General features: G+C 44.8%; 1 protein-coding gene across 3 annotated transcripts in view; it reads right to left on the bottom strand.

The window, feature by feature from the left end:
• TCEA1 (transcription elongation factor A1) overlaps positions 1–24,408 on the bottom strand; it is a 56,545-nt gene extending 32,137 nt beyond the window's left edge. The window contains exons 1-2 of one of the 3 annotated variants that reach the window (XM_075920703.1): positions 24,078–24,408; positions 5,326–5,388 (exon numbers count right to left, since the gene is read on the bottom strand). In XM_075920703.1, coding sequence (XP_075776818.1) covers positions 5,326–5,388; positions 24,078–24,146 — 132 coding nt within the window. In that variant the 5' untranslated portion in view covers positions 24,147–24,408. Of the gene's footprint in view, positions 1–5,325; positions 5,389–10,996; positions 11,076–23,774; positions 23,900–24,077 lie in introns of those variants that run through there. The other 2 variants (XM_075920704.1, XM_006112188.4) reach the window with 2 other exon arrangements.
• Positions 24,409–25,974: the final 1,566 nt, after the last annotated feature.

Here is a 25,974-nt window from a genome sequence, read left to right as displayed (position 1 = left end):
AATAATTTGATACGTCTTACTTTAATAATACTCCTAAGATATTCAGAGGTCTATCCATGTTGAAGGATATTCCTTTCTCCTGCTCCAAAACTGAAATATCTGACCCAAAAAAACTTAGTATCGTTTTCTAATTTGATTTCAGATTACTTTCTGCTAAAAAATAGCAACCTTGTTTATATAACACTATCCTGTCTTTATTGTCAAAATTTTAACAAAGATTCAGTTATTCTTATTTCATGTCATTTAAGACATTAATGCAATATGTATTTCCCATATTGCTTATAAAAGGCTCACTTTTTTCATTATTTTTTGTATTGTTGCCAAAGAAAATAGGCCTTAAAATACCTTGTAATCAAGCTGCTTGCTTATTGTTTATGATTGTTTGTTCTATTTCACATTATAATGACTTTGTATTATTTTTCTTCTTTAAAGAAAAAATTCACTTAAGAGATTTTTGTAAATTCATACTGGAAGTGTACACATTTGTTTCTCTACAGCAGTGTTTCTCAAACTGTGCTCCGTGGAGCCCCAGGGCTCCTTGAGACATCTCCAGGGGCTCTGTGAGGTTGATGAACTGGAAACATTGATAGGTACAACACATACAATCAGTGGACCGTTGGGTCTCCGCATACATTTTTACACATGTAAAGGGCTCAGGAGCCCAAAAAGTTTGAGAACTGCTGCTCTACAGAATGCCTTTTCCCCAATCAAAATTCCTGTACCACATTTTTGTGAGCAATGAGAATACGACAACTGTTCACATTTATAAGCAGGTGATTATTGGGAGGTTTTAGTATAGGTAACCTACAGTCGCAATAGTATAGTCGATTAGCTGATAAGCAAAAGTTCATAAGTTAATGCTATAGACTACATGCATTCTGCCCTCTCCCCACGCCAGTAAATTTTTTAGCAGGCTGGCCAGCAGCCCAGCTATGTCCTGGCTCATGCCGGGTCCGGAACCTACTCTCGCTGTGGCTCAGCATTTAAAGTGTATCAGGAGCCAGGCAGACAGACCGGCTCAGTTCTGGCTTGCACCACATCTGGGAGCTCAGCTCCCCTCCCTAACCCCCACTCCCGGCAACAGGGGCAGCTTCCATCCTGTATCTGTATCAGAGGCGGCAGCAGCATGGGGTGACAAGCAGCTGTTTTTTAAACTGGCTCCCTTTGCAAATCAGCTCCAGGGCTTGGCACCCTGCGCTGCTGCCTCTGATACAAGAGGCAGCAGCACAGAGTGGCAGGAGGCTCCTCGGGAGTGGGGCCGGCATGTACTGGCTGATGGTCCTGCCCCTGAGGACTATAGAATATTCAAGTAACCGATAAGAATTCATGAGGTTAATCTATTATTAAATTAACCAATATTTAACATCCCTAAGGTAACCCATCAAATAACCTCAGGCCTCAGGACTTGGAAATCTTGACTTAAAAAAATGTGCAACTATTAAATTTTAGAGCGACGAGGAGTCCTGTGGCACCTTATAGACTAACTGAAGTGTAGGAGCATAAGCTTTCGTGGGCAAAGACCCACTTCGTCAGATGACATGCATCTGACGAAGTGGGTCTTTGCCCACGAAAGCTTATGCTCCTACACTTCAGTTAGTCTATAAGGTGCCACAGGACTCCTCGTCGCTTTTGCAGATTCAGACTAACACGGCTACCCCTCTGATATTAAATTTTAGAGTAAAGGAAATGGGAGACATGTTTGGCAGAGAAATATGTTGATCAAAATGGAGCATAATATGGCTAATACAGAGCACTGATTAAAATCTTAACCTATCTGGTTTGTTTCCTCAAAGTCTGAATTTATACAGACTTTGTAAGGCTCTTCTGGATCCTTATAGAGACTTCCATAGCTACAAAAATTCTTTATATTTAGTATATTAGTAAGTAGCAAATATAAAACTTTTTTTTTTTTTAAACAAATGGATGGTATTTTTCTGCAATGTTAACACAACCACACTGGATGCGCACAGTCTTTTCAAATTATTTTTCTATAAAGATAACAATATACGTGTATTCCACAAAAAATACAGGATGTATGATGTGGCAAGCCTAGAACTGCCACTGCAACCATAAAATTAATCAGGAAATGTAAACATTATCTGTGCAATGTTAATGTTGAAGTGTCACTTGGGAAGACTGTGTTTTAAAAACAATGCTTCTAATTCAAATTATTACAGCAGCCGCATGTATTGCAATGTTACAAAGGAAACAGGCCTTCACTAGACTCTGCTAAAAATACCTATTGAGCTTTTCACAGTTATTATATATCCAATTATTTGTGCACAAATACTTACTCACTGCTGAATCCAAGATAGCACTATTTATATGCCTAGTTTCATAGTCCATCTATTTTTAATCATACATCTATTTTTAATCTATTTTTTCTTAATAGACTGGGGGGGGAGGGGGGAAGCATACAGTTTTATAACTCAGCCCCAACTAGAAGGGTTCCTTTAAACTGTAACCACGACAAAATGTATTTTATTTTTTGGCTGAAACTAATAAAACATTTTCTATAATCCAAAGTTATAAGCAAGTAAAAACAAAGTTATACCTGAAATAATTCTCCAATCTTAATTACAGCACTTCCTACCAAGTACTACAATTATTACATAAAAGTACAATACCATTACTTTAAACTGTTGCTTCATCATGGGACAATACCAACAGCTTTGCAGATTCTGACAAATTTCGTTATCATAGATTTTTACCCCACCCCCCTCCTCATCTCAAAAAAGATATACTGGCATTAGAAAAGGTTCAGAGAAGAGCAACTAAAATTATTAGGGGTTTGGAACGGATCCCATATGAAGAGAGATTAAAGAGACTAGGACTTTTCAGCTTCGAAAAGATGACACTAAGAGGAGATATGATAAAGATTTATAAAATCATGAGTGGTGTGGAGAAAGTGAATAAGGAAAAGTTATTTACTTGTTCCCATAATATAAGAACTACGGGCCACCAAATGAAATTAATGGGCAGCATATTTAAAACAAATAAAATGAAGTTCTTCTCACACAGCGCATAGTCAATCTGTGGAACTCCTTGCCTGAAGAGATTGTGAAGGACAGGACTATAACAGGGTTTAAAAGAGAATTAGATAAATTCATGGAGGTTGGGTAATGAATGGTGTCCCTAGCCTCTGTTTGTCAGAGGGTAGAGATGGATGGCAAGAGAAAGATCGCTTGATCATTACCTGTTCAGTTCACGCCCTCTGGGGCACCTGGAATTGGCCACGGTCAGCAGACAGGATACTGGGCTGTATGAACCTTTAGTCTGACTCAGTATGGCCATTCTTATGTTCTTATATGTGATCGTACTTGTGGCATAATTAAAAGCCAAGTTTTCAATTAAAGCTGGTCATAATTGAGCAATATGTCCAGGGTTGGACAATAATTTTTAAAAGGGGATCACTTCAGAAATTTCTGAAGTGGCGCCGGGCCACTCCAGAAGGGATAGGGCTTCAGGTAGAAGGGGTGGGGGCAGGGGACTTCTTGTGCTTTCCCCCTCCCCCTCACTGACCTGGGGTTAGGGAGACCCAGACGTCTTCCCCCTTCCCCTCCCTGGAGATAAACACCAGCTATTTTAGAACATCTATTTTAGGTGCCTAGTGGGAAGAGAATTTGTGCACTCTCCCTGCCCCATGGACAATCAGGGCCTTGGGGCAAGGGAGCGCACAAAGTCTCCTTGCCCCGCAAGAGTGTGCTGCAGCTACAGAGAGATGGACCAGCTGTTTTAAAACAGTTGGCGTGTCTCTCTTGCCCCTGCATGATCCTTGCAGGGCAGGGAAATGGATGAGAGACACTCGGCATGCTCCCTGCCCCCAGGCCGTGATTGGCCTCATGCAGGGGGAGTGGCAGGGTGGCTGTGGGCCAGATCTACCAACTTGGCAGGCCCTTTGCTCACCTCTGACATAGGCAAAGCTCAAAGAGAGACCCAGATTATGTAACACTTTCACTTCATCCAGACACGAGGGAGATGAAGGGAATATTAGTATTCCCCACATCTATTTCCATGGTGGTCTAAGACCTACCCCATTCACAGATGTACATGGAAAGCTGGAAGGGGCTGCATATCCAACATATCCCCTCTAGTGGATAGGGAAGAACTATGGCTCCATTCCCATATGATCTAGTCAGTGGAGCGGACCAGACCCATGAGGGAGGTAGTATGGTACCATTGTAAAGGGTTGAAATAGGTTTGTCTTCTCCCTCAGGAAAAGAGCACATCAGATTAGTGTCTCAAGTATAATCCCTGAGACAACTTACCAATAGGCTGATGCAGTAGATAAGTTGCCTTTTGCTCGGGCTATGCCACAATGCACAATCTTTCTAGGCCAATTAACTGAAACAGAAAAGGCTTAAAAGAATCTACAAAGACTTGATTCTAGACTAGGGATGTTAAATTTTAACTCATCAGCTAATTGAGTAGTCAACAGAATTTCTATCGACTGCTCAATTAGGCGGGGGGGAGGGCAGTGTGCTCGCTATCCCGGCTGTGCCTCTGCCTTTTAAATGTAATAAGAGTTGCCAGTGGCTTTTACTACATTTAAAAAGCAGAAGCACAGCAGTCAGGACCCAGCACGAGCAGGAACTGCCTCAGGCCCCACTTGTGCCATTTCCCCCACTGCGCCTCTGACTCTCCTGCAGAGACAGTGCTAGGGGGAATGGGCTTCTAAGCCAGCTTTCCCCAGCACCAGTTCCTGCTCCAACCCAACTTGCTGGACAAGAGTAAATCTAAAACAACTGCCATTTGTCAGTGTGGAGGAAAAGACTCATTATTTACCATACCATAATTATGGTTCTTTGAAATGTTTTCTCTTTGTGGATTCTGGGTGTGATGACGCATGCAAACTGTCAGAAAGACACAATATAGGTAAATGGACAATTTATTTGGTTTTATTTGCAAAGCAACACAGGTATACAACAATGTTCCCCCTAAGTTTTTCCATTCATGTGCAGAATAAACGGTGTTCTGTGCACCAACGCATGTGCTGATGTGCGCCACCAATAGAAACAGAAGCTGCTGGCTGTGGTCAGCTTTGGGAGCTCTGCTAATAAGCTGGGCAGCACCTGAATCTCTCCTGAGTGGCTGCCCAAGTGCTCAGCTTACAGGGAACACTGGTGTACAGTACTGACAGGTGTGGAGGCAGTTCTCCACCCCAAAGATTGTGTACTCAAATTGAAACCTTTTCTATTGAAATCTGATGCAAGAAGCAGAGAATATTCTCGTGAACCTCCGATCTGTATCTATGCATCTCTTAGGTTTTATTTTTGCCATTTAAAAATTAATTTTTAAAATAGAACAGCAATATAAAAATGTTACCTGTAATAACTCAAGGGTCATGGGTATATTCTTAAGCTCCTTTAGCAAATCCAGCGCCCCAGCCTGTAACACATACATAAAAGTATTATTACTCAAAATATATTGTATTTCCTACACAACTGACTTTTAGAATTTTTAGCAGAAAACACATTCTCTTTAAATTCCCAAGGTATAAGTTTTAGTTTTGTGAATGGCACCAGACTCGTAACTTTGAAGATTTAAGTGCTATTTATCTACAGAACAAGCTCAGCACGAGATGATACTGCAAGTTTCTCCAGACTCTTAATATCAATGTTCTTCCACCCCAACTGGGCATACTATCTCAGAGGTGAGAATGATTTAGTATCACACCATTTAGTTCTTGACTGCCATGTAATGCAATGATATGGTTCCTGTTTTTTTGGTTTTTGTTTTAATTTTTACTTCCCTAAAGGGGAGGGGAGGTTAAAGTCACATCAATACCTGTACTCTAGGAAGTAGACTTACAGCAGACTCATTTCACTCAAGTTCATCAGAAAGACATCATACAACAGCAAGTTTCAGTCCATAATGACCTAGGCTAGATTAGAATAAGCATTCTGAAAATGAAAGGCTCTATATAGTCCATTACCTATCCTTAAGCAACAAGTTCTTCTATTAAAAACATTTTAACTGGATTTTTATGTTGGCAGGGGCTATATACATACATTTCTTTGAAGATATACTCAGGTGGGCAAAATACAGTATTTTACTAGAGTCTAGACACAAGTGTAGCTTTCCCCTCAGGACAAAGTGTTTATTTTTCTAAATTACTCATAAGTTGTGAAAGTGAAAAAAGTTGAATGAGGGCTTCCTTTCAAGCGATATCTATCTAAAACCACTCTTATGTGGTACGCAGAGTCGTAGGTATATACTGCAAGTGGCTCTTTCACATAAGACTTCAAATGAGGTTGTGCCCAAAAGTTAAAAATTGAAGGGCATGGATCCATACTTGTTTCAATCCTACTAAATCAAATCTAATAAGTTTAGATGTGCAGATTTCTTTTCCCCCTCTAATGGATAACACTGCAAACTCAACCTGGAATCTGAGTTCTTTCTAGAACACGTATCACTAATGTAGATCCATCATGTAATTAATTTTGTAGTTGATGCATGACCCACAATAGACTCACTCAATTAAGCTGCATGGGGTTAGGTCTATTAAATACAGTTTTAAAAAGTATGGAACTTCAGTCATTACTGTAAGTAGCTATTACCTACTATATTTTTGAGAGAGTGTGTCTGACTGTGTCTGTCTGTTTGAGAACTTTTCCTAAATGGTACAAGCCAGAACCACCAATATCAGTATATACTTTCCTCTTATTGTAACTTAAAAGCAAGGTAAAGGTTTGGTTGTGCCAGGAAAATGGGATGTGCTTGGAATGGGACTGCTGCTCATAAAACCATACTGAAGAGACACAGAATCATGAGGCAGATGAAAGGGGCTGGCTGGGGTGTCCACTCACCCCTGTGCAGGCCTGCCCCAGCTCTGAGCCTCCCACTACTCAGGCACCTTTTAAGGAGGGTGCAGGAGGGTTGCCCCTCCCCCCTCTCTATTTGTACAGGAACATTGCTAGCTGCTCCCCATTCTGAGGGAGCAAGGGGAAAGTGCACAGTTTGCTACATTCCTCATTGTGCCTGGAGAACACAGAGGGCAGATGATCCTGGACCCACCCCAGCTGGGGAACAAGCACCCCGCCCCTGTCTCTGCCTACTGGAGCTGCAGAGGCCATAGAGAGGTGCTTCTCACTCTGCCCCAAGCTGCTGTAGTGAGAGAGGAGAGGGCTAGTCCTTTCTCCCCAAGGCAATCTGCATTAAGGATGTTAAGAGATGAGTAATTGGGTAATCGTGTAGTCAATACAATTTTTTCTGGGCACCGCATTCCAATTCTGGGCACTGCATTTCAAGAAAGATGTGGAGAAATTGGAAAGGGTCCAGAAAAGAACAACAAGAATGATTAAAGGTCTAGAGAACATGACCTATGAAAGAAGGCTGAAAGAATTGGGTTTGTTTAGTTTAGAAAAGAGAAGACTGAGGGGGGACATGATAGCCGTTTTCAGGTATCTAAAAGAGTGTCATAAGGAGGAGGGAGAAAACTTGTTCATCTGGGCCTCTGAAGATAGAACAAGAAGCAATGGGCTTAAACTGCAGCAAGGGAGGTTTAGGTTGGACATTAGGAAAAAGTTCCTAACTGTCAGGGTAGTCAGACACTGGAATAAATTGCCCAGGGAGGTTGTGGAATCCCCATCTCTGGAGATATTTAAGAGTAGATTAGATAAATGTCTATCAGGGATGGTCTAGACAGTATTTGGTCCTGCCATGGGGACAGGGGACTGGACTCGATGACCTCTCGAGATCCCTTCCAGTCCTAGTATTCTGATTCTATGATCAACTACTCAATTAAGTCAATCAGGAAAGGCACTCAGAAGGAGTAACCACCACTGTGGCTCTGCAGTTTAAATGTAGTAAGAGCCGGGCACGCAGGCAGCCCAGCTACTACTATATTTAAACTGCAGAGCCACAGTGGGGGTAGCTCCTGGACCCAGCTCAATTCGGGACTCAGCCAGACTTGCTCAGTCCTGGATTGCACCGGGTCCAGCAGCCCCTGTCCACGGAAGGGTCCCAGCAGGGAGCTGCTGTGGCGAAGCAGCCCCCCTGTCCCACCTCTCTCCCTGCATTGCTGCCTCTGATAGTGTCCCCTCTGATGGGGGGGGAGAGAAGTAGCTCTGTGGAGACTGTGCTGGATGGCACTGGCTTTTAAGCCAGCTGCCCACTACCAGCTCCTGCTTTCCCCCTCCCCCTTGCCGAGGCTGACTTGGAAGCCAAGACTTTTTCTGTGGATACAACATAGCAGAGATATTGATAATGTAGTCTGTCTCCAACATACTCTCATTGTACAGATTGAAACGCAATCAGGATTCCCTGGTCCCTCAACACCCGTGGTCCTGCTGGACCAAAGAGACACAGTAGAGGGCCAGAAATAAGAGCCCGGCAGGAGCAGAGCCGGGCTGGGGGGCTGGTGACAGGGGGCAGAAATGGTCCAGCAAAATCCCTCATTCAGGACCACTCCGGTCCCGAGGGAGCCAGACAAGGGAAGTCCAAACTGTACTCCTTTCCAAATCTGAAAGATCTCCAGGAATTTAAGTGTATTGGGTTTTCCTGTATAGTTCAGGGTCTATTCAATTTTGTTTTCTGCTAAGATAAACATCCAATTAGTAGTACTTCAGTGTAGTGGTAGTGTCTACACCTGAGATTAGCTCAGTATATTTCACACTCCTGAGTACAAGATAGTTGTACTAATATAAATCTGTAGCAGAGACCTGGTTTAGGCTGTTTAGAATTCCTCCCTGCATTTAAGCGAACCTCTATCAAGCATAGCTCATTCTGCTTCTGTGTGGTTAGAAGTGGCCATTCTACAAGGACAAATACCTTATCTTCCGTTACTCCCAGCACATAGGAATCTAGAACCATATTCCACAGCATGCTGTCTTCCTAACTCATTAGCACAATCCCACTCTCCTCACAGCCTGAATCTTCCTTTTTCCACTTTGATTATGTTTACTTTTATTAAATGATGCCCGATGAAGGGTATGCTTGTATTTATTATATACAAAACGTGGTTTAGAGGGTGTGTATGCACAAGGAAACATGCTATGTCTCACCACCCTAGGACCATTCTAGAAAGAGGCCAAGGGGGAGGAGGAGCTCAACAGGTAGAGTGGAAAAGTACAAGCATGTGGTAAACAAGTCTATATATGGAAATGTTAAAGATGACTGGTCACACTGAGTATAGAGAATGTGATATGATTGGCCAAAGGTTCATGTAATGTAACTGCCATGAGCCATAAACTATCAAGAGGAGGGGCTCCTCTCTCGAGGGAATCTGGCTGATTTTGTACCAGGGGCTCGCCTTTTGTGCAGGCTGAATAAAGATCTGTTGAATTGAACGAAGCGTCGAAGACTTAGGTACCACAAAATCCCAACACTGAAAAAATACTGACATGTTTAATTGAACATTTATCTTTTTACACCTCATCCCTTTTTTTTACAAAAGCAAAATTTTACTTCTGTACTCTGAAGCTCAGCCAGTAGTTATAGAAGTACTGCTGTACATGCTACTGAAATATGTTGACTTGGGAAGATGTCCACAGCAAGCTTTTCAGTTGCAACAAAGGACAACCTAAAAGGTGATGTTGGCTAATCAAAAAGAATCTACTATCCCAGAAGCTTCTCAGAGAAGGCGCATCTATCATGGTAGAGGAGTGACCCATGTCACAAAGATCTTTCTAGCAGCTAGAAGTATAAAAAAGTGGCAATAACACCATCGCTTGGCCCAGGGTTTCCCAACCTATGGGTCAGGACTCAAATATGGGTCGCTATTACATTTCAAAAGGGTCGCCAAGTGTCTCCCCAAGTGGCTCTGCTCTCCCTCCTCCCCCCATTTTTGAATTGCCTTGGGTCACCAAGACTTCCTGAATTGTCAAAATAGGTCCCCATCTGGAAAAGGCTGGGAACCGCTGACTTGGTCTCTCTTTCCCCCACCCTACTCTCAACATCTGGAAGATTTTTGTAAGACAAAGACTTTGAACTCAAGAAGCTGGTCCCAGGCTGAAAAGCAGTCTGAAAGTATTGAGCAACTGTAAGCTGCCTGTAACATGTTAGGGTGCAAAACTGCTTGATTCAAATTGCTTAATCTGTTCAAGTTAGAATTTAGGACTGTGTTTCTGTTTTTATTTTTAGGTAACCAAATTTGATCTCTATGCCTTCTATTTATATTAAATTAAAATCCATTTGTAATTAATTAATCTGGGAGAATCTCATCTCAAATTGGACTTGTATGAGCATTTTGTACTTTCCAATGAATAACTGATAAACTAAATAATGAGCTTGCACTGATCAGGCTTCTGACCAGTGCAAGACTGTAGAGTTCTGGGGTGCGGGGCTGATGCTGGGGCCTCTCTACTGATGGTTCATGAGTGGTTGGAAAATCCTTCAAGTAACTCAGTTGTGCATGTCCCTGTTAGAGGCATGTAGTTGGACATTAGCACCACAGTATCAAAGACAACCCAGGCTGGTGAGTTTGGAAGGCTTGGCAGTCCCACAATCCAGGTTACACCTCAGGGATACCAGCACAGGGACACTCCAGCACTAGTTCTGTTTTAATAAAGGGTTAACATTTAAAAGAGGTGGAAAACCACTTTGTTACAGAAATTGATTTGTGAAGTAGTGCCACAGTTTTCTGTACAAAAAAAAAAAGGAAGGGATGGCAGTAGTTCAGTATTTCAGCTGGCTCTCATAACTGATGAAAAGAAATATGCTTACAGCCCCACCTAGAGCCATGCATAGCCATCCACTTGAAATAGCAAATAAATGTTTAAATAAACTTTATTCCCAAGCTTTATTGGAATAGTCCTCTATCCCCAGGTGAAGCCTACATACCTAACTCCTCATCCCCAGCCCCACCCAAGAGTAAATGAACAAAAACCAAAAATTGAATTAAGGACCCGAGCAATGCCAGGTTAATCTTCTAAAAGATTATAAAATGAAGTAACTTTTTAAAAGAGTCCCTATATGAAGTTAGTTACACAGTAATAGCCTGTTCTATTTAGGGGAGCTACAATTTAAATTTAGTAAGATTAAATACTCCTCTTACCTTTTCTTCTCAAAACTTACTGAACTGTCCTTGATTTTTGAAAATTCATATGTGCAACATTAACTCTGCCCACTTGCACCTATACATTGCAATAAGGATGTTATTACACTTATGAAAATATAAAATAAAAATGGCACACATTTGTAACTAAGACTAAACGCCAGGTGCTGGTGAAATAATGAATAGTATACATTTTAATGTAATAATCTTATTAGAGGAGTTAACGCGCATTTGAGATGCACGTCAAGCATTACATGTTATAAAACATAATATTTCAATACAATCTTGTGTGATTGCTGCCGACTGAAAACTGCATATGTAAAACAATGTATTATTACTTTTGATGAATCTGAGTATATGAGTTCAACACAGCTGCAATTTAACAAGTCAATTTATTATATACAGAGCACTTATAGTCTACCCATGAAAAGCGATTGTCCATGTTGATGTTATACTTTCCAAATCAGAAGTCAAATTCTGGACAACTAGAATACTATAGCTCAATCTTCTGTCATGAGCCAAAAAGCCAGATTTTCAATAGCGAGTTAAATAAAAGCATCCCTTCTCGTCTGTTCTTTGACAAATTCAAGGCTCAAAGAAAGTCCTTGGAAATGCTTGTGCACAGACTTTTACATCCGTCACATCATTTCCACCAATGCACCAAGATTTTATTCAAGTGCTACAGTGCAGCATATTTAAAAGGGGGTACTGTCAGCATAAAGAAAAGCAAAAAAAAAAAAAAAACCTAAAAGACTTTCTAGAAAGAGCAGTTCATACTGTGGAAAATAGGCAAATATGACATTTCTGTCAGAAACTTTGTTATAAGAGGTATGTGGGAGAAAGCACATTCCAGCTTCATCCTCCAATAAAATAATAATCTTGTATTTGTCAGTTTGGGGCATTTTCACAGGAATAGTCTATATCAGGGGTAGGCAACCTACAGCACAAGTGCCACACAAGCCAATTATGAGCAGCACACAGGGAGCTCAGCCCCCACCCCCTCTTCCCCTACGGGAAGCTCAAGCTGCCGCTGGTAGGGTTACCAGATGATTTCAAAAAAATACCGGACACGCTTGATCTCAGATGGGGGGGGCGGAGAGGGGGGGAGATGAGGTCGGAGGGAGCTGTGCTGGCCAGGGGAAATCCGGTGTGGGGGTGGGAGGGGAAGGGAAGGCTGGCGGGAAGCAGGGCTGGCCGGGAGGGGATTGTGGGGGAGCAGGGCTGGCTGGGGGGAAACCGGCCGACAGGTAGCTGGAATGGCTGAGAGGGGGTTGGAGGGAGCGGGGCTGGCCGGGAGAGATCGGGGAAAGGAACCGGCTGGCAGGAAGCAGGGTAGATCTGGGGGGGATGACACCGGCCAGCAGGGAGCAGGGCTGGCTGGGGGCAGGGGAGAACCAGCTGGCAGGGAGCGGGGCTGGCCCGGGTGCATGCAGATCCCAGGGTGCTGCCCGTCCCGCACAAGCACAAATCCAGCCCCAGAGATTCCATCCCACCCTGGCCCCGCCCCCGCCCCCACCCCCATCTCTCTCCTCTCTACTGTGTAGTTGCCTACTGCCTGGCTGGTAGACACGCTCACACAGTGTCATACTCATGATACTAATAATAAATATCATGATACTCATGATAATAATAATAAAACTTTCTTAATTAGAAAATACTGGACATTTATATGTCCGGTATTTTCTCAATTCATTTCCTGGACAGAAAGCTCAAATATTGGACTGTCCAGTCCAAAACTGGACACCTGGCAACCCTAGCCACTGGAGCCCTTCTCCTTCCTCGGCAGCCTGTCAGGCTGCACCATGCCCAACAGCAGTGAGAGGAGGCAGTGCTGGAGCTGAGACAGTGGCCAGCAGGTGATGAGAAGCCGTCCGGGAGGCCAGCAGACTGGGTTGGGGGGGGGGGCCAGTGGCAGAGGTCCAGGAAAAAAAAAAAAAAAAAAAACCACTTTCTCTAGTCTGGCAAAATCCCTTATCCAGAACTGGTCAGATCTGAGGGCGCTGGATCACGGAGGTTGAAACTGTAGTATTTCTAAAGTGACATGCACATAAAGCAACGGTGTGTCAAATGACGTGTGCTGATTGTACACAACATTGAAAAGTGAAAGCCATGCACTCCCTCTGCATCCAAAGTACTGCTACAATTCAATCAGCACACCCCGCAAATTCTAGATACACAAATGCAAAACCACTCTATCCCAGGAGACTGTCTCCGTTACAACAATCTTGCAGTCCACTGGAATGAAAAAGGGCAACTCATACAGACCACTCACTAGCCTAGGCTGCCAATTGCTGCTCTTAGGCATGCTACTAGGCAACTACCCATTCAGCTGCCCCTTCCCCACTGCCATGTTGCTCCTGCAGTCTGCCTTGGAGCTGTACTTAAAAGGGCAGTGTACTTGAAGGGGCAATGCATGTTTCTGTCTGCCTCTCTCAAACACACACACACACACACACACACACACACACACACACACACACACACACACACTGTGCATCTCTGTCTCACACACATTTGTACACCCTTGGCACTGTGCAGCTGTGTATGCCTTTTTTGAAGAAGAGAGTGGTGCGCTCCAGCATGACAGTGTGGATTCATCATCATCTTCAATTTCTGCTGAGAAGTGTTTGTTGTTTCTATTATGTGTCCTCCTTCCTGCCTCAGTCCATGGTGCCTTATTAAGTGTGAGGCTACATTAACAATGTGCTAACCCTTGAGGGCTTAGCAGAGTGCTGGTTCACCATTTAGTAGGAAGACAATCCCTGGAAAATATTCCGTCCTCGGATTCCACCACTTCACCCACACATCATAATCATCATCTCAGGTTACAATATTGTTTAAAACTTATGCTCTATGTATATACTGTCTTTTGTCTGTGCAAAAAAAGGTATCTGGAACCTAACCATTTACATTTTTACGGGTAAACTGGATTCTCTTACCATCATTTTGCTTAAAGTAGTTTTTTTCATGAACATAACTACAACATTAAGCAAGCAGTTACTATACTTGCCCAACTTATGTGTTACTTCGCATGAACAAACTAAGGTCTCTAGCACTACAAAGCTTTGCTTTCCACTTGAACTAACCATGGGGATGTAAGTAATTGTTCCATAAATTTCCATTCATATGGTGCCAACTGCTACTTGTTTTCATTAGCATAGTAATAAATACGTCTGGCTTTAACATTCTCATAGAGTAAAATATCTGAATTGAGTCAGCTGCCAGTGCATGCAGCTGCATCTCAGAATCCCATACTTAGGTTGTACTGAGCACGCGCACTGATACTAAGCATGCTCAGTAAAAGCTGCCGTTACTGCTGCCCTTACTTGGATTCAGATGCTCTTTGCAATCATTGAAAAGGGCTCAAGGAGCAAATCGCAGCAGGGGGAAGGACAGGGTGTGAGAGAGGCAGAAATTAATCATCGGGGGGGTCAATTAACTGGGTGCAGCAGAACAGGGGCTGGAAGGGAAAATATTCGGCGGGGGGGGTAATTGGAGCTGGGAGGGAGACAGTGCCAGCCCGTCATGGGGTTTTGCCCCCACACAGGGAGGGACAAAGGGTGTAACAATTACCCGGGGGGGGGGGAGCCACCTGCCAAGTATGCAAAGCCGGGCATTGGGGTGTCCAAAAAGGGGCAGAGAGGGGTTTTTATTTAATCCCCTCAGGGAAACTGATACCATCGTCAGAGCACAGGGTAGCTTCCTGAATGCTCTTAAAGGTATAGATTCCCTAATGCACTGTCTCTCCCGGCTAGCCCCTGCAGCGCCTCTGTTTGCTGTTGTTTTTTAAAATTTCCTATATGGGTACTAAACAAGCAACCCATTGAAAGCATGAACACAATATTCCTAATGATTTGAAGATAAGTAAAGGTAATATTAATACAGGTTGAACCTGTCTAGTCTGGCACCCTTGGGACCTGATGGGAGGTTAGTGTTGTCTAGAAACATTACCAATATTTACAAGGCTTACTGGGGTCTTAGAAGACATTTAGGGGCAAATTAGAGCAAAACAGTAACACAGAACACTGAGTACCAGGACTGGTGGCTGAAAACAAACTTTATGGGACCGTGGGAAACTTGGTCACGCCCATGGTAAGTGGACATTGAATCTACATCTACACTACTTGTTTTCTTGGCAAAAAATACCATTTGCATAGTTTCAGCCAATCCATTTTTGCGCTGGGGTTTTTGCACATAAACAAGCAGTGTGGATGTTTCCTTTCTGCGCAAAACCCCCTTTTTCTGCAAGATCGGTAAACCTCCTTTTTTGAGGCATATGGATCTTGCGGGAAAAGGGGTTTTTGTGCAAAAAGGAAACATCCACACTGCTTGTTTTTGCGCAAAAACCCCAGCAGAAAAAACAGATTGGCAGAAAATACTGTAGTGTAAACGTAGCCTGAGTTAACAAAAATCATGCAGGACCATGAATCTTCCCAGGACAGAGAGTGCCAGACTAGAGAGGTTCAACAAATATATTTTATTTTTAAGAACAGATTAATCAGTTCAGCAGAGCATCCAAAAGCAGCTGAACTGTATTGGTGAATCTGGCCACTAATAACAATTGATGGATTCATTCAAAAGCCTGTGTTCCTATATTTTATAATTGTAACTATATGGAGAAAAGTCTATATTATATTTCATGATGAACATAAGATAAGTCCAAGTGAAGACTGGTAAAATATGAAATATTTTAAAGGTCAATTTTAACTCATTATTTAGAAAACTGACTCGCACATTCTTAGAAAATTAATTAAAAACTCAAATATTAAGTGTAGTGAGTTTGGGGAGGACATATTGAATTTTTTATGCATAACAAGAAGTTGCTTTAAGTGCAAAATGCAACTCAACCTGATATATGGAACTACTCACAACTGGTGCCTCTGTTACAAAAAGTCTTACTGATAATACTTTAAGAAAATGTTCTACATTTACTCAGAAACAAAATAACAATTCCGTGTTTTTATTTAAACATCTTCCTGCAATGTGTGAAAGCTATAGGCTGCAGTATTGTGCTTATGAAGGGAAAGAAGAAAGTACTTAATTGGCAGGAGGTTAAAACAAACACAAGGAGGTACTGCTTCACACAACACAGTCAACTTGTAGAACTCCTTCCCAGAGGATGTTGTGAAATCCAAGATCTATAACAGGGTTCAAAAGAAGAGCTAGATAAATTCATGGAGGATAGGCCCATCAACAGCTATTAGCCAGGATGGACAGGAATGGTGTCTCTAGCCTCTGTTTGTCAGAAGCAGAGACTGGGCAATGAGGGATGGATCATTTGATGATTAACTGCTCTGTTCATTTCCTTTGGGGCACCTTGTATTGGACACTATTGCAAGACAGGATACTGGGCTAGATGGACTTTTGGTCCAACCTAGTATAGCCTCTCTCATGTTCTTACATAGCTCTGTTCACTAATTGATCCTGCCAGACTCAATTATTTTAATGTTCTTCTCTAAAACATTTTCAGACTGTCACTATCTTTTTAGGTAATGTGGAGCCATAAATTAAATACCAAAGTTGCTACTGTACCAGAGCCATTTACTGAAGGACTATTACCTCCATGGTCTGTGATGTGTTATCTTCAACCCAACATCAAATTGCTCTTTTACTCAAGGCAAACTCATATCTGAATTACTCTCCACTTCCCTTCTATAATTCTCATGTTTGGGTTATTATCTCTGGTTGAATATCTGGTTTTTAGATTGTTATTCCTCAAATGCAGTTGCTTCTATCATCTAAGGTGAATCTTATTTTATTTTCCATTCATATGTCCAGCCTCTTTGCATCCATTTGCATTATTTCTCTGCCCTCAGTGTTGTTCACAAGTACTCCTAATATACTTTTATTTGCAAATTTCATCAACGTGGTATTTACTTCCTCTTTTAGGTCATTAATACAGATGGCAAATAAGGCATTAACACATTCAGCAATGTGCTTGAGCATATGCTTAAGCCTGAAATTATTTGCTGAATAAAGATAGCTGAAATAAAGAATGTGTCCAAGAGCTGTCCTAAACTGTGACCTAAGGCCTCAGTTCTGCAATTTACATGAAGGAAGTACCCTGTTTTTTTATAGCCACTTCAGTCAGTGTTGCTCTGTGCTGGTACAAGGCTTCATCTGCACATTGTAAATTGCAAGGCTGGGCCTAAATCATGACCTGTAACATGATTAACTGCTCCATTCAACATATCTTACAGTTCAGTCTAGTGTAGTGCCCATTCATTGCTTCTGATTGTTTACAATAATTTCCCACCCCATGGTCATAGCCAGAGCTCAACACACGGTGGCGAAATCCACTCGCCAGCCCCGCACCGCACATGCGCCAGACCCGCACTGCACATGCAAGCACCGCCGGTGAACAGGGCGACCAGCTGAAATCTACTCGCCACGGGCGAGTAGATAAACAGATTTGTCGAGCCCTGGTTATAGCCAAGTCAATTTGAATTAATTTTTGAGAGACAGCAGTAAATGTTTTACTGGAGTCCAAGGGTCTAGTTATGATGTCCTTCATTGTGTTGGTGAACACCTATTCACACAAGTAGGCTCATTTACTTTGACAGTAGTACTTTAATTCACTAATTTTGTAATTTTCCAAAAAGAAATCAAGTTTGCAGGTTTGTCGCTCTAATTGACATTGGATCAGCCTCTAAGGGCTTGATAACACAGTAAAAAAGACCAGAACAGTTATTGTGGAATAAACTAAACCATAATAGCTATACTAGAACAGTTGCCTGTGCCTTAGTCTATACTAAGGCTTTATTTTGAAATAACCCCACTTAGGTCAAATTAATAAGTGGCATGTCCACACTACCAAGCTTGTTATTTTGAAATAATGGGCCTCTTATTTAAAAATCTGTACTCATTCTCTCCTTGAGGAATAACGCTAATTTTGAAATATTTCAGAGTTGTAGCCATGTTAGCCTGCAACTAACAAAAACTTAAAATATACTAAATAGTATTGCAGCACCTTAGAGACTAACAAAAAATGTAGATGGTATCATGAATGTTCATGGGCACAACACCCTTCTTCAGATGACCAGAATCCAGGTTTCAAATAAATAGCAGAAAAAGAGAGGGGATAGGGAGGGAAAGAGAAGGAAAAAGAAGGGGAAAAAAGGGAAAAAATATTGTCAATTAGAGTGTCCATGCTAAATGAAGCTAATAAGAGTACACTGTACCCTCTCTAATTACCCATTGCTTGGTTCCTTATGTCATTAGGATCCTGAATGTAGCTAAGGTAATCCAGCTAAGGCAGTGGTCACCAACCAGTAGATCAGGTTCTACAGGTAGTTCTTGGAGCCTCTGACAGGTGATCTTGACTCGTTTGGCCAAGAAGCTATTGAGCGCTGGCACTTCAGTTGCCACTGTCATGCTTCTCCTGCCCTGATCCTTGGACCAGCTCCTCCCCCCCTTCCCTCGCCCCAAAGCTTCCTGCTTGCTGTGCAGAGTTTGGGGGAGGGAAGGGGAGAAGTGCCAATGTCAGGATGTCCCTCATCCCCCCATTCCTGTACCCAGTCTACACGTGGAGAGAAGGGGATGGAGGGAGCTTGGCAATGCAAATCTCTGTCAGTCTCTCACAGTGTGTGTGTGTCTGTCATTCTCACAAACACACACTGTCCTTCACTCATCTCCCGACCCAACACATATTTGGGTTCTTGTTGTTACTTCTTTTACTGCTTCCAAAGTGGGTTAGTTTTGGTTTCTGACTGGACTGTGCATTTCATAATTTTCATTTCTCTCTTACGCCTAAATTTAATTCTTTGAGTAGTGAGTTCTAACATGCCAAACCTGTCATGGCTGAAGTCATTATCCCTATGGTAATTGCTACTCCTGGAAGTGGCTGGCATGTCACTGCAGCCCCTGAGAAAGGCAGAGCAGAGGGTCTCCACATGCCATTCTTGCCTGCAGTCACCACTCCTGCAGCTCTCATTGATCAACTGAGACAACCAGCAGAAGCTGTGGATTCAGTGCGTGTAGATGAAGGGCTGCACATGGTGCCATGGAGCCATTGCTGTACATGCCAGCTGCTTTCAGGAGTGGTGCAGGGCCAGGGCAGGAGTAACTCTGCCTTAACCCCACTGTTCAACCATCTGTAAGCCATCTCAGTTAAATGGTGCCCAGCCACAGCCTGCTTCCTGAACCCCTATCCTAGCCCTGAACCTCCTCCTGAATCCAACCTCCTGCCTCAGATGTGAGTCCCCCTGCACCCAAACTCCTTCCCACAGCTTGCACCCCGAAACCTCTTCTGGACCCCAATCCGCTGCCCTGGGCTAAGCCTGGTGCCCCTCCCACACTCCAAGCTCCTTGGCCCAATTCCAGAGCCTGCACCCCAACCCCTATCGCAGCCTGGTGCAAGTGAGTGAGGAAGGGGGATGGAGTGAGCAGGGTGAAACCCTTGTAGAAGGGGAGGAGGAGGGGCAGGGCTTCAAAGAAGGGGCAGGAAGGAAGTTGGGCAAGGGTATTTGGGTTTGAGGTAGATCTTACATTGCACTTCAATTGAAAAAGTGATCTTGTGGTTAAAAAGATTGGAGACCACCTAGTTAAGGTCTTTGTTTAAACCTCTGTTACAGGTATAAAAATCACTTTATTCCAAAATAATTATTGCACTCACAAAACATACTAATCATTCCAGAGTAAAATGGCTTTTATTCTGGAATAATGTGTTTACAAGTGGAACTATTTTGCAATAGCTGCTGAAGAATAATTTACTCTACAATACCTACTCTACAATCTAGTCAATTTCATTTATAAACAAGCCCTTACTGGTGTTTTTCTGGCAATATTTACTTCATTTTCAGATTATTTAAATAGATACCATATGGAGGTCAATTTTCATGACCATTCTTTTCTTTTTGTCAATGTTGGTATCGCGTGTCCTTTTTCTTATCTTCCAGATCATCAATTCTCCCAATAACTGTTAAATGTTAACAGCTAATTCTTTTTTCACAATAGGAGAGGAAAGTTAACATCTATATGTTTATAATATATGGATTAACATTCCTTTTCTACGGTGAAGGTCTGTATATTCAAATTTTTCAAAACTGCACTTTTGTTTATTTGTGAATATCAATTCAAATTTTTAAATGAATTTACTTTAATTTTGACCAATGTCTGTTCAAGTTCTTGTGAATAAGTTTACTTGTAAGCAGGAATATTTGTGAAACAACAAATTTTAGGCACATATACCAAGTATTCTAAGAAAGAAAGCAGTGAGTGTTAATGTGAGAATACACATTGGCAGCCTGAAACTGAGTTATGATAATTCAGTCAGGTAATGAGTCAAATTTTATATTTCTGTATTCACTGAAAGCTAACTAGAACAACTAGAATTTTGAATAGTGAATACTTGCAGTGAAATGCACAAGAACAATACACACCAATGACGAATGCACAAGCAGCAAAGTCTGACAAAATGCTGAAGGAACAGACCAGAGTCCATGCGCAGCTTGACCTGCTGCTGCTCACAAACAGGGAGGAACTAGCAGGGGAAGTAGAGGTGGGTGACAACCTGGGAAGCAGTGACCATGAGATGGTAGATTTCAGGATCCGGACCGAAGGAACAAAGGAGAGTAGCAAATAACACACCCTGGACTTCAGAAAAGCAGACTTAGACTCCCTCAGAGAACTGATGGGCAGGATTCCCTGGGATGCTTACATGAAGGGGAAAGGAGTCCAGGAGATCCGGCAGTATTTTAAAGAAGCCTTATTAAAGACACAGGAAGAAACCATCCCAATGCGCAGCAAGAAAATCAAATATGATAGGCGATCAGATTGGCTTACCAGGGACATTCTTGGTGAGCTTAAAAACAAAAAGGAAGCTTACAAGAAGTGGAAACTTGAACAGATGATTAGGAAGGGGTATAAATATATTCAGGGCTCGACAAACTATGTAATCTACTCACCCGTGGCGAGTAGATTACAACCCAGAAGAGCCGGGTTCGGGCGATCTGCGCATGCACAGATCGTCAGTCAGCGCGGCTGGCTAGCGGGGCTCGCCGCAGCTCGGCAAGCCCTGAATATATTGCTTGAGAATGCAGGGGAGTTTCAGGAAGGTGAAAGCCCAACTGGAATTGCAGTTAGCAAGGGACGTGATGGGTAACAAGAAAGATTTCTTCAGGAATGTTAGCAATAAGAGGTGATCAGAGAGGATGTGGGGCCCTTACTGGATGAGGGAGGTAACCTAGTGACAGATGATGTGGGAAAAGCTGAAGTACTCAATGTTTTCTTTGCCTCTGTCTTCACGAACAAGGTCAGCTCCCAGACAAATGCACTAGGCAATGCAGTATGGGAAGGAGGATAGCCCTTGGTGGGGAAAGAACAAGTTAGGAACTACAGTAAACTTCCGATAATCCGGCACCTTTGGGACCCAGGGGGTGCCAGATTATTGGATATGCCAGAGTACTGGAAGGGGGGCTATGAAGGGACTGGGGGAGGGGGGTTGGCAGGAAACCGCGCAGCGTGGGCAGCACTCCAGCTGCTCTGCCCCTGGCTTTCCTAAGTCCACCGCTACTGAAACTGACCAGCAGCGGACTTAGGGAAGCCGGGGCCAGAGCAGCTGGGGTGCTGCCGGGTTGGTTCCTCAGCGCCGCTCAGGTGAGGGGTGACGCTGCAGGACCAACCCGGCAGCACCCCAGCTGCTCTGCCCCTGGCTTCCCCAAATCCACCGCTGATCAGTTTCAGCAGCGCTGGACTTGGGGAAGCCTGGGGCCAAGCAGCTCCAATTGTCCGGCTGGCCAGAGCACTTCTGGGTTTCAGCTGATGCCGGACTATCGGGAGTGCCAGACCACTGGAGTTTTACTGTATTCAGAAAAGCTAAACATACACAAATCCATGAGCCCGGATTTAATGCATCTGAGGGTACTGAGGGAGTTGGCAAATGTCATTGCAGAGCTTTCGGCCATTATCTTTGAAAACTCGTGGAGATTGGGAAATATTCCGGATGATTGGAAAAAGGCAAATGTAGTGCCCATCTTTAAAAAAGGGAAGAAGGACAATCCAGGGAACTACAGACCAGTCAGCCTTACCTCAGTCCCAGGAAAAATAATGGAGGGGATCCTCAAGGAATCCATTCTGAAACACTTGGAAGAGAGGAAAGGGATCAGGAATAGTCAACATGGATTCACGAAGGGCAAGACATGCCTGATCAATCTGATTAGATTCTATGATGAGGTAACTGGCTCTGTGGATATGGGAAAGTCAGTGGATGTGATATACCTTGATAAAGCAAAGCTTTTGATAAGGTCTCCCACAATATTCTTGTCAGCAAGTTAAGGGAATATGGATTGGATAAATGGACTGTAAGATGGACAGAAAACTGGCTAGAGTGTTGGGCCCACCGGGTAGCAATCAATGTCAGGTTGGCGGTCAGTTTCTAGTGGAGTACCCCAAAGATCTGTTCTAGGGCCGGTTTTGTTCAACAACTTTATTAATAACCTGGATGAGGGGATGGATTGCACCCTCAACAAGTTCGCAGATGACACAAAGCTAGGGGGGAGGTAGATATGTGCTGGAAGGCAGGGATAGGGTCCAGAGTGACCTGGACAGATTAGAGGATTGAGCCAAAAGAAATCTGATGAGGTTAAACAAGGACAAGTGTAGAGTCCTACACTTGAGACAGAAGAATCCCAAGCATTGTTGCAGGCTGGGGACCGAATGGCTAAGTAGCAGTTCTGCAGAAAAGGACCTGGGAATTACAGTGGATGGGAAGCTGGGTATGAATCAACCATGTGCCTTTGTAGCCAAGAAGGCTAATGGAAAATGATCCTGTTAATAAGCATTTACTGTTAGCCCCAAAATGATTAGGGGCTGGATTGCATGACCTATAAAGAGAGACTGAGGGATTTGGGTTTGTTTCGTCTGCAGAAGAGAAGAGTGAGGGGGGAATCTGACAGCAGCCTTCCAGTTCCTGAAGGGAGGTCCTGAAGGGAGAAAGGCTGTTCACAGTAGTGACAGATGGCAGAACAAGGAGCAATGGTCAAAAGTTACAATGGGAGAGGTCCAGGTTGGATATTAGGAAAAACTATTTCACTAGGAGGGTGGTGAAGCACTGGAATGGGTTACCTAGGGAGGTGGTAGAATCTCCACCCCTAGAGGTTTTTAAGTCTCGGCTTGACAAAGCCCTGGCTGGGGTGATTTAATTAGGACTGGTCCTGCTTTGGGCAGAGGGCTGGACTTGATGAACTCCTGAGGTGTCTTCCAGCTCTATGAGTCTATGACAAAGTGAACCCCTATTTGTCTGGATTTGCTACCCCTGGCCTGTGAAAGGTCCCTCTGGACCAGTGTGGGGTGCCCAGGCAGCAAAGTCTGACAAAGTGAACCCCATCTGCCTGGATTTGCAACCCTTAGACAAGAGGCTGTGAAAGGTCCCTCTGGGCCTGAGAGACGTGCGTGGGTAGCAGAAACCGAGCGAGTGTGTCAGTATCTACTACCGGGTTTGGACAGCAGCTGCTTCTGACTCTACATCGGCCAACGCAGAACGTCTCGCATTGTCCGGTCCAGGCTGCAGCATCTCACGTGACACAGCCGCACACCAGGCGGTGAAAGCGACGCGTGTAACCGGACCTGCCTGCCTGCCAGCCCAGGCTGCGGGGCGTGAGCGAGGCTCCCCGCCAATCCCAGCCCCGGCGAGCCGGCTGCTTCGCTCCCGCTCAGGCTGGCGGAGGAGAGAGCCGAGCCGGGGAACCTAGCGAGGGGCTCGCACTCGCCGCGGCCGGCAGCGCCCCGCAGCGGGGCGGGGGGCTTCAGCGAAAGTGGGAGGCGATTGCCCGGCCCTCACCTCCGCCCGCGCACACGCGTCACTCGCTGCTGGAAGAAGCCCGCTCAGGAGGCCCGGACAGAGGAGACCCGGCGCTGCAGCGCCCGGGCTAAGGGACGAGCCCGCTCCCAACGCGCCCGGCGGGGAACAGGCTGAGCTCGCCCAGCAGCAGCGCGAGGCACCAACCGCACTTTCGGGGGACGGTTGGGGGGGGGGAGGGGCCGGGGTCTGACAATTGGGCGCGAGGCACCGCGCGGCCGGGAGGGCAGGGGAGGGGCGAGCAGCGAATGGCGCGCGACCCGCCACCCCCCGGCGCCCGCTCACCGCGTTCTTCTTCTGCACCATCTTGTCCATCTTCTTGGCGATGCGGATGATCTCGTCTTCCGTGCTCATGGCTGCGGGGGCCCGGCCGCCGCGCCGAGGGCTGGGCCTGCGGGACGCACGGGAGAGACGAGAAGGGAGCGGCCGCGGACGCCGCCGCTCAGGCCCCTCGGCTCAGCAATGGAGCCAGGTCGCCGGATCACAAACGCACCCAGCAGCCCGAGCGGCGGCGCCGGCGCCAGGCAGCGCTCATCAAGCGCCAGTCGGCGAGACAGGCCTCAATCGGGCAGCCCGAGAGCATCCACCCGCGCGTGGGGGGCGGGGTTAGCGAGCGGCGGGCGGTGCCCGGGACTCCGGAAGCAGCTAGCGAGGGGTTGAGCGGCTCCGCACCGGCCTCCTCGGCTGCGCTATGGGCTGGGCCCGCGAGCTGCAGGCTCCAGCTCCTGTGACAATTCGTCACACTCGGCTTGTACTGGCAAGCAGCGCCTGGGCGCCTCTCCGCTGAAGCCATGATACCGTCTGGCGGGGACAGAGGTTGCCCCGGATCCCCAACCTTGTTGTTGGGTCTGGAGCAGGATTTCCAATAAGAAGCTGCTTTCACCTTCCCTTCTTGGCTGGCGTCACTTCCCTGAGGGCATGGCTGCTACAAACTTAAGTTGACCGGCCCAGATCACCGCGACCAGGGTACTTGTGGTCGTGTCCACGCCACTTTCGGTGCTGCTGCTTGTCCCTGCCGGAAATGCTCCCTCTGGCTTAAAAAAAGTAGTGGGGAGTCTGGGCAGTAACTTGTCTTGGAGTGGGGACAGGAGCTCCAGCTGGAGTCCCAAGCCACGTCTAGGATGACAGCCAGAGCTGTGACGAGCATCCCCTGTAAGCTGTGTGCTTGTGCCGCTGCTAGGAGAAATTCAGATGCGGTGCATGTGATTAGCAGAGCACTCACAGCTGGTTTGTGTGTTTCTGCTGGTGGTGCACATTTGCACATGCTTCTGTGCATATAAAATTATTTTGCACGTGTATAGAAATGATTAGAGGGAACACTGACTGTGAGCCTAGCTTTTTTGTCAATTTCATGGCATCCTGCTGGAGAAGTTACCAGAGTATCCAGGTGTACAGCAAGCAAACCTGGTTTTGCCCCACTGCAGTCTAGCCTATTCACTAGTCAAGGCCAATGCAGGGAAAGGGTAGGTATGTAGATAAATTTTCAGTTACAAAAATGGGATCCCCATAGTTGCAGGATACATCTTTTGACTTTGTATTGATTAACTCATACTAGAAGAGGTATTGATACAGCCAAAAGAGGTAGAGTTATCTGCTTCTCATTCCCTTCTAGATTTGTGGGGGAATATGCAGAGTAGTTTGTTTACATACACAGAAATGTCCCTACAATCCTTCTGAGATGTTGCGATAAAACTTTCATCAAGCTACTCTGCAATTCTCTGCCAAATGTTTGTAGAGAGGGCTGCCTTATTTCGTCCTCTGTGGTAAGATGTTTTCCCACACTGTTCAACAATAAGTTCAACAGTCACCACTGCAGTACACAAGCTACCAGCATATGTGCCTTGGCAGCTTCATGGCCAGAAGCAGTAGCCACTGTGCTCTCTTTCCCTTTGTGACCCTGATGCAAGATATCAGCTAAAATCACCAGCACATATAGAAAACTGCCAGTTTTCAGAGATATTGCCTTTACAGTGAACCCTCGTTTATCGCGGTAGATAGGTTCCAAACCCGACCGCGATAGTTGAAAATCCACGAAGTAGGGACACCATATTTAACATGTATACAGCGAGCCCTCGCTACTTCGCGGTTCGACCATCGCGGATTCACGTATATACATAATGTAATGAAAAAAGTCCGCGAAGTCGTGAATCCGCGATGGTCGAACCGCGAAGTAGCGAGGGCT

This window comes from Pelodiscus sinensis, chromosome 2 (genome assembly GCF_049634645.1).
Source record: "Pelodiscus sinensis isolate JC-2024 chromosome 2, ASM4963464v1, whole genome shotgun sequence".
NCBI lineage: Eukaryota > Metazoa > Chordata > Testudines > Trionychidae > Pelodiscus > Pelodiscus sinensis.
The sequence above is the reverse complement of the archived record's forward strand: the minus strand, read 5'-3'. Positions and strand labels throughout refer to the sequence as shown.